This window comes from Trematomus bernacchii, unplaced genomic scaffold, assembly GCF_902827165.1.
Source record: "Trematomus bernacchii unplaced genomic scaffold, fTreBer1.1, whole genome shotgun sequence".
NCBI lineage: Eukaryota > Metazoa > Chordata > Actinopteri > Perciformes > Nototheniidae > Trematomus > Trematomus bernacchii.
Genome location: NW_022988043.1, coordinates 6,578,617 through 6,588,205, shown reverse-complemented (window position 1 = coordinate 6,588,205; position 9,589 = coordinate 6,578,617). Strand labels below are relative to the sequence as shown.

The 9,589-nt window shown below is 40.6% G+C and overlaps 1 protein-coding gene across 1 annotated transcript; it reads left to right on the top strand.

Moving 5' to 3' along the window:
- The first annotated feature begins 43 nt into the window (after positions 1-43).
- rmi1 (RMI1, RecQ mediated genome instability 1, homolog (S. cerevisiae)) lies at positions 44-8,548 on the top strand. Its single transcript, XM_034117718.1, has 10 exons — positions 44-150; positions 495-874; positions 1,509-1,619; positions 2,649-2,798; positions 3,835-3,905; positions 4,183-4,306; positions 4,778-4,841; positions 5,870-6,059; positions 6,590-7,745; positions 7,913-8,548. Exons 2-10 carry the CDS (start codon positions 713-715, stop codon positions 7,976-7,978), a joined length of 2,094 nt encoding a protein of 697 aa, XP_033973609.1. The 5' UTR covers positions 44-150; positions 495-712; the 3' UTR covers positions 7,979-8,548.
- The last annotated feature ends 1,041 nt before the right edge of the window (positions 8,549-9,589 follow it).

The window sequence follows — 9,589 nt, the reverse complement described above, 5'->3', positions numbered from 1 at the left end:
GGCGGAGAAAAACGCCAGTCAAGCAGCCGAGAGTCACAATTGGCTAGAATAAACGTCGGTCACAAGATAAGAGGCGTTTCCAAGCCGTATTTCCGTGTGCTGTTACATCCGTGAATTTCAGTGGTTGCTCAAGTTACTCCTGTTTATAAGGTATGATTTGATCAACAATGCTACTTTTAGGTTATGTCTAAGTAATTTTAGAGGAACACATGTTATTTGTAATCAACTGCTGTTTGATATCTGAGCTTCTATGGTCATGTTGTATGGGCACAAAGCTAATGTGCGCAAACACTACTAAGTAAATAGTCAACTTTGGCGCCTTGGCAGCTTTCCACACTTCGTGGAAGAGGCTACATCCATGTCTCTCATGCAACGTATATAACAACTCTTTCTTGAACATTAACTTATTTGGTATTATGTTGTTGTATTTGTTATTATTCTTTTGCATGCTATCTCTAATTCTCACTCTATATTTTTGTTCTCCCCCTTCACAGTACCTGGACGTGACATTAATTTCATTATATATGACATTTGAACCATTACTTGTTTATTGAAAAAAAAATGGGTCATTGCTAACGTGTGCTCCGTGGGAGAATCATTACTGGTAAATGCAATTGAATAGAAATAACGTAACTGTCTTCATATAATTAGAAGCAACAGAGAGGAAATTATCTCGAATTGGTCTTGTCATATACACACAAAAGTAAAGAGGATGGCCCCTGAGGTCCAGGCAGTGGTACATTCTACCCAAGCCTGGCTGCGCTCCTCCTGGCACGTCCAGGTGCCCTTTGCCTGGCTGGAGGCCTGCGTGGAGTGGCTGCAGGAGGAGGCTGGAGGAGCAGGTCGTCTGTCACAGCAGCAAATCAACCAGCAGGTATGCAGGATGTCTCAATGTGTTAATGTGCAGCTGAATGCAAAATTATGAGTCCACAGTCTGCTCTGTTGATATTGAGATAGCTCAGTTACATTACATCACATTACAGTTCTGAAGACGCCATTCAAGTATGGGACTTGACATGGTCACATAATAACAGGTGCTTGTAAATGAAGTGGGGTGGGATATGGTCTCTGGCATTTGGTCATGAATCTCCTCCTGGTCTTTCTCATGCACTGACTCCTGGTTGATAAGCTATAACCCCTTCCCAGTCCACGTAACTTGTTTTGGTGTAGTGTCTAACCGGCAGCTGATATTTCTGCTGTATTCAGTCAATGTTTTCAGGAGATTTAGCAATTATTTGACAGAAGCAAAAACGTCTGCAACTATTATAGATTTTTTTATTTATCGTTAAAGTAATTTTTCCTGCAGAAATGGCAAAAAATACTAATTTAACCTTAGAGCAGATGGTCGAAAGTCCAAGAAGATCATGCTCTAAGCTTTAAAAAGTAATACAAATAATATAGAGTGTTATAAAATAGGACTTAAGAGTAGAACATGTACTTGCTGTGAATGACAGATTTGCTCACAATTTAAACCCTCCTGTTCCTCACTACATGATATGAAATCTTAGGCGCTGGACCAGTGGCTGCTGACAGACCTGAGGGACCTGGGCCACCCGGTCCTCCCGGAGAGTCTCTCCCAGGCCCAGAAGACCGAACTCAGCGGCACCTTCTGTGTCCAGGTACGGACTTGTTGATCATATATTTAATTTTCCGTATTTCATATCATGCCACAGCACAAATATGAGTCCACACTAAGCAAAGAAAATTACCGGAATGTTTCCATCTATTTGTTTCATGGAGCCAAAACGTTATGATTAACTTATTTAGTTTGTTTGCTGTTGGTTTTGCTTTTTATCTTAAAAAAGGGGGTTGAAGCAATGTGTTGCTTTATGATAAAAGAAGTCTTAATATTTGCCTTTTGCTTTATCGTGATCCAGATTATAAGCCAAATAGGTGTTGAGATTTATTTGTATTGACAATAACTGTGATATTTAAAATAATGTAATATTGATATCATAATAATCACATAAATGATAATATAGTGTATATATATCCAGTGTCCTTTTGAAATATGTTCTGTTTGTAATCTTTTGTACAGTCGTGGTTACAGACTCTCTCTACACTCCTGTTTTCAGTGTTAGTCTTTTGCAAAATAATAGACAAATCTCACAATAAACCAAGTTAAATATTAACTGACTGAAATAATTATCATTACTATTTTCTTTTTCAATTTTTTTGTTGATATAGCAAACATATCGTAAAGATTAATTATTCTGGCCAAGATAATCATGAAGTGATTATTTAATATTGCCCGAAATCGAATAGAACTGAGTAACAAAAAGACAAAAGCACACAGCAAGAAAAATGCTATTGTGCAATTATAGGGGGAAAAAAGATTGGAGTACAGGCGGAATCGATATTACAGTATAAGAAAGCACTACTGGATTCCATTTTTCCTTTCGATAGAAAATTAAAAGTGGAAACCCTGAGACTGAGTAATTACATGTAAGTTGGTTCCCAAGACAAAATGAGAGGAGCCACAGGATACATGTAGCACTCACAAAGAAGACTAGCAATTAAAAAATCTCCAGAACAGTACTGTATATGATTTATACTGTTATGGGACTGTGTCAAGCAGTTCAGTATATTTTTAAGAAATGTATATGCAGCAAAAGGTTAATGTTACCATTGGTACCACTCTGTGTTAGGTTGACTCATTACTGGACATCGGTCAGCCTGCGTACGGTCAGCTGCAGAAGTGGAAGGGCTCAGATGTTGCCAACGACGACGTGTCTGTTGTCACACAGGCCACCCAGAGGCCCTGGGAAGCCAGGCCAACACGCATGCTACTGTTGCAGGTCAGAGGCATGTCTGAAATAAAGAAGTTATTAAAAAAAATGTTCCCTTTGAATTGGAAATGTATTTCTTTGTAAGTGAATGCCCCCAAACAGTTGGATTACCTGTCATAAATAGAATATGCGATATTGAGATGCTGCAAAGATTAGTCGGTCAGGGAAAATATGGCCAAGTATTTTGATAATTTATTTATTTTTTAAGCAAAATGGGCTGAACAATGTTTTTTTTAGCCTCTCAAGATGAAGATGTTGTAGTCTGAAAGTAAAACTATTGTACAGCCTTTTTTACCATTGTGCTCAAACTAGTTGGGACTAAAGTATAACAAATACAAAGTAACACTATTTACCAGTGTGTGCAATTATGCTCAATCAACTGTCCAACCATATTCTATAGCCAGGATTTTTCTTTTAAGTGCTAGTTCGGGTAGAATAATGTGGACTTCTGCTTCTCTTCCTAACTGAATCAGAGTGGACAGGTCCAATCAGTGGTAGAATATGAAAGAGTAAATTGCTGGAATATAAGGACTGTAATTTTCACCTTAAGTAATACACTTGTCACTGCTCTTTGGTTTCTCAAGAATAGTGCTCGCGTTGCTAAGAAACGTTTCAATGCCTTTCTTCTTTTCTTTTTTCTTTCTCCGATATCCAAAGTCTCTCAATTCTAGGAGTCATGGGGGCAAAGACCCATAGCAGTTTAAATGCACTAGAATCACTGTCAAAAGCAAGCATAACGAAGCAGATGTGTCCAGATAAGCTTTGACCAGCTTTGAATTTTGGAAAGCTCAGGCCAACCAGCATTTATAATATAAAGGAAAACCTCTATTTAGAAATTCCCTCAGTCTAGGTTCGAACCAGCAGTAAAGTTGTGGACGGTTTAGCAGCTAAACACCCTACTGTAATTGTGATTTACATGTACAGTATTACAGTAACTGCCTTCACAGGTAGAAATGCTTTTTGTAATTTGTTCTCGAGTATGTAAATCTGTCGTACTTTCCCTGTTCGGTTGCTCCTGCTCAAATTATCTGTCTCTGTTGTACAGGTGACTGATGGAGTCCAGAGCTTGGAGGCAATGGAGTATCAGTCCATCCCTGCACTCAGCACAGCTCTCAGGTAAGAATCAATCCGAGTTAATTTACCTGCATTCTGGTGTCCTTCTTTTAAAACAATAAATGTATTCAAACCTATGGAAGCTAAAGGAAACGGAACAACCTTTGTTTCATATTTAGGTGTTATTTGAAATGTTCATTTCATAAAATCGAAAATCACTGCTACGTCACTGCCAGTTTCTCAAGGAAAAAATAAAACACGATAGTTTAAAAAAACCTTTTTGTAACATATTTAAAAAAAAAATAGTTTATATCGGATTGCTTTTTCTTCTGACCCTCAGACCTGGTGTGAAGCTGCAGCTGCAGGGGAAGATGGTTTGCAGACTTGGGATGCTTCTGTTGGGGCCGTCCAACATAAAGGTCCTGGGTGGGGAAGTAGAGGACCTGGTGGAGAGGAATACACAGGTAAACTGTTGCTGTCTGTCTGTCAAAGCAGATATAAGCCAGTTCATGGCTTCAGGGAGGGTGTGGCTCAGTGAGTTAGTGCGCTGATCCTCGAATCAGATGATAGCAAGTTCGAGTCCCACTGCAGTCAGCATTTCGTTGTGTCCCTGGGCAAGACACTTCACCCCAAATTGCTCCTGTGGGGATTGCCCACAGTACTGAATGTATGTAAGTCGCTTTGGATAAAAGCGTCTAACAAGTGACATGTAATGTAATCTAATGTAATGTAATGTTCACATCTTAATTTGTCTTACAAATTTGGTATGAGACTATTTGGACCTAACCGCCTGTATAGTGATTATGTCCAAAGTCCAATAGGAATGCTTTAGTTCCTGTTTTGTACGGCTACTGAAGCAGAGATAAACTCAAATTCCCAGAAATTCTTGTACAGCAGTGTATATTATTTAATGATATATATTTTGTTACCGACAGGGCAAGGTGCTGTGTCGGACGCTGGGAGTTCCTGAGGAGCAGCAGGAGCCAGCAACACAACAAGGTATATTCAATTAACTTGAACAATTCAGATTGTATATAATATAATACCTGTTTAAGAATGGTAATGGATGCCTGGTTTCTCAGCCTAGGATAGTTTAGATAGTTTAAGTTAGGTTGTATAAGGTAATTTTCTATAGTCAGTGCATTAAAGTAGATTAGCTATGGTGGCTTTAAAGCCACCAGACCCCATTGATAAAAACAGTCATTTTGACCTCACAGTACATATGAGTTGCTGCTCTTCCACTGCCTAGATTGGTGAGTTTGTATTTGTTTGTGTGATTTTGGTTAGTTTGGATATACCTAAAGTGCTGACCAATATCCACGCTTGTCAATACAACAACTGTGTTAAGACCACCCGCTTCAAAGGTCCCATGTCATGCTTTTCCGGTTATTACCCGTCCCCTTGTGTGTTATGAAGGTTTTTATGCATGTAAACGGTCTGCAAAGTCACAAACCCTCAAAGTACACCCTGTAGCGAGTAAAACTCTAACACAGAAAAGACCTGTATATGCTGCTTGCTGCCCCAGAACGCCTCGTTGGAGAGTTCTCTTTTTCCATTGTTTTCTTCCTGGGTACAGTGACGTGCCCATACCCAAATGGACCCATTGGTCCAAATGGACCAATCTGTGGAGCCGTTACGTTACGTCCGCGGAGCCGATTTCTCCTCCCTGAGACGGCGGGACGCGGCGAGGCTGTGAGTCGGTGTGTGAGCACACACACAAACTCCCAGCCAGGCTGCGGGTGTGTGTGTTCGGGCTGGGTTTCGCTGTGTCTCGCTGTCTCGCAGACGGCCACTGGGCTCATAGGGAGGGGGGGGGGCAGGAGCTCCAACAAGCTGTTTAGGACAGAGAGTGAATACACATACTATACAGAGATGCTGTATGAGAAACGAATGTGATTTTGGAAAATTGCACAATATAAATCTATTTTACTATACCTCAACAATGGAATTATGATCAGTAGAAATGGCCATGACATGGGACCTTTAACCTAATCATGATGTTTTGTCTCTTTTTGTTTCCTCTTTAGGTAACCAGGAAGTGGAGGACCTGGACTTCGATGACGCAGAGTTGTTGGCCACTCTGGAGGCCCAGGAGGAGGTGGGGAGGGCTCAGGGCGGTCCTGTTGGAGACAGTGGCTACGGGACGCTCAGTGAGACCTACACTCAGTCCTCCAGGAGCTCCTCAGTCAGGAGCCACGCCTCGACAGCCTCATCCAGGTGGGAGGTTAACAATATAATATCTTGACATTCTATGCCTGAAACTCCTCTGTGTTTAGAATTCAAGCACAGCTACTTTGGGAAGCATTTCACACATTGATTCAGCCTATAGTAAGGTAGTCTTTGACAATCCATTCTGCATAGACAGAAATAATTTACAATACATTTAAATATAACGTCATCCTTTTGATTTGAGTGAAAGACAGTCATTTCTATCACAATTATGAAATAATATGAAAAACGAGCTGTCCAATTATTGTAGTTTAGTAGCTGTAATCAAAGATAAAACATAACAGTTAAGAGTGATTTCTGATCTAGGATCTTGGTACCCTTGTTTTAGAGCATGAGTGTATTCCATTTTTTCCCAAAAGACTCCTACCTCTTAAAATAGTCTGACCATATTTGTTTTTATGTATATGATCATTTATTATGACCTCTGCCTCAATGGCCCACCAACATTGTGAAAAACCCTTGGAATGTTTAAAAGCTTCACAAACTCAGTCTGACATTTTTTGGCTGGTCTGTTACAGAAGTGGTTTGAACCAGAGCAACAGAGGTGGTTCAGTCCAAGGTCGTCGCCAGGGTAACGAACACGAGGACTTTGACCTTTCAAATCAACCAGAGATCCCAGCTCACAACATGCCAGATGAAGACTTTCCTGACGAAGACTTTGACGATCTTCCTCTGGATGAGTTGGACAGTGTGATTTTTCAAGAGAGTACAAACATTACTGCGCAGTCTGACATCAGTCACAGGAGCACGCCACAGAACAACAACAACATACCAACAGGAAATCCTAACAGAGCAACAAACGCCCAAACTGCTCCGTACGATCAGCACACTTTGAATGACTCTGATTCACAAATTGGATCAAACAACTCCAGGTCCAACACACAGAAAAAAGACTATCAAGGCTTTGCTAAAAGAGCAGCAGCTTTAGAATCAGATTGTGTTGCTGACGATGAAAGTGATTTCATGGATGAAGAAATGGATTGCTTTCTTGCAGAGTTAGATACTGGGAGGTTAAATCAGCTCCCTGTCCATCAAGGACCTAGCAAACACAGAGAGAGCTCTACCAACAAAACAGACACTGCAGGCTCCAGCTGTAGGATTACCAGCACGTCATCAAGAAGTGTAAAAGAGTCTGCATTTGAGAGCTCGCATAACACACCTCAAGTGCAAAATAACAGCTCAACCACTGCAGTAATTGATAGACTATCTGCTAGAACAGAACCTCAGAGTAATTCCTCAGCTCCTGCTCTCTCGCTGACCTCTCCACCTTTTACATATTTGTCTCTTCTTGAAGAGATGATGTCCAAACCACAACATCCCCCCACAGAGGTCCGAGTCAAGGCTTTCATTGTGACTCTCTTGGGGAAACTGAGCAGCACCAACGGTTTTTGGCGCGTCTGTGCCACAATATCCGATGGAACAGGGTACATGGACGTGGAGCTGTCCAACGAGGTTTTGACGGGCCTGCTGGGCTTCTCTGTGGCGGAGAAGGGGGCTCTGAAGCGTGACCCAGCCCGGAGAGGGGAGCTGGACCACGGGATGAGGAGGTGTCAGGAGGAGCTGGTGGACATGTGCAGTGTTATGACCATCGTGCTCGGGCCAGACGGAGGAAAAGCTGTCGTGACCAGGGCCGACCCCGTCAACGAGAAGGTGGTCCAGCAGCTGGAGCAGAGGGTGAGGGACGGGAGGAAATAGACATGAGGGGAAGTGGGGGCGATAATGAGAAAATGACAGGCAGGGGAGAAGTTTATTGCCCTTAAGCAGAGATGAAAAATTGCAAATATATGCATCGCCTTGAAAATTCTCCCTCAGGTAATGAAGCTAAGGTGTTTTTTTTTTAGGATTGGTATTTAACCTGCCCTTCTGCTGCGGATTTGGAGTGCAGGATGTGTGAACTGGATGTCTGACGATCAGCAAGCAGCGTGTTGCAATGCATCCATCTGGTATATGTAAATGTGACATCCTGTCATTTGTCAGTAGATGGTTTCATTTATCTATTTAAAGATCTGTCACTGCATCACTCCCAAAGATAACCGATACATAATATCTACACTAAATGTTAATGATCGGTTGTAAACATATTAGTTGAAACTCCCTCATTGTATTTAAACTATAACTATATGTGAGGAGGAGAGCGGAGCAAGTGAGATGAGAGAAGGGAGCGGGGGGAGAAAATAAGTCATGTTCTGATTGCTGTAATGAATTGCTAGCCTTTGCATCCATTCAGTACATTCATTACTTCTGACTGAAAAGTGATTGAATATCCAAGGGGAGCATGGGTCTTTAATAAAGCCCACTGGAGGAGAAAGAGAGGAAAGGGAGATAATAAGGAGAGACCATGAGCTTCGATGATATGTGTTTATTGTAGGGCATTATGTATACATATCACACACATGTGATGTCCTGCCTGTTATAACTGTATATTGATATAAATTGTTCTGAAGGTTTTATAATTTTCTTTTACACTGAATAATAAAACATGCTTGAAACAAAAGCTTGTTGCTAATTTTCCAATTTCTAACTTTCCATTTCTCCTTGTCAAATGAGTATTGTATTCAAGATTAAAAACATGAAAAATCAATAACTGGGTGAGTAGCAGTGTTTCATTTGATTTATAATAGTCTTATTAAGTGTGCAACATTTAAGCACACATATACATAATTAAAAGCAGTATTATCTGGTCTTGCAGCTCTTTAGGAGGTGTCAGACATGTCTCTTTAAGATGAAACATCTCAACAATTTGTACTCCTCATTCATTTGTGTCTTGTCTGCCATCATACAATATAATTAGGTGTCTCTCACACATTCATTTCCTCAGTGTGAAAATGAGCAAAACACAGGCTAATAAAGGTACCATAGAGAATGTATGTTAGTACATACATGTGTGTGTGTACGTGCAGGAGGGCTCATATGTGTTTGTTATTGTCTCACGGCGCTGTGTGCACTTCCATTCAGGTAGCTGGTCTAACTTCATTAAGGCTAATCAGGCTGAGCGTCTAAATGAAGACCCTGCTATGCATGTCGATAACCTGTTATGTGCTAATGAGGCTGGGGGTGATGATGAAGGAGGGGGAGAAGCAACCCATAGGGTGACACGAGGAATAAATATTGGGTGATAGATTAAATGAAACAAGGGGGGTTGTTGTCTCAGTGATCAAACCTCACCGTATGTATTTCACTGTATGCTTTCAACTAGTAAATATATACAGTTAATACATAACTGTGTACACCTTTGACTAAAATACATTTCCTAATTATGTGTTCCCTTTTTAACGTGTTCAATGTATGTGCAGTCTGGTTAAAATGTAAGCCAGAGAAGAAATGAGAGAAATCAAAAATACTACGCAGGGAATGATAGAAGTCATGCTGGACATATAAGAGTAATAATATAATACGAAGGTATCGTTATTGTTAAAGTCAGAAACAGCTCTTTTAAGTATGATGGTTTATTGATCTATTATAGGCCAATAGAAAGCTAAAATAAGGTTTGAATAAAAAAATAAAAGTAAATTGAATAA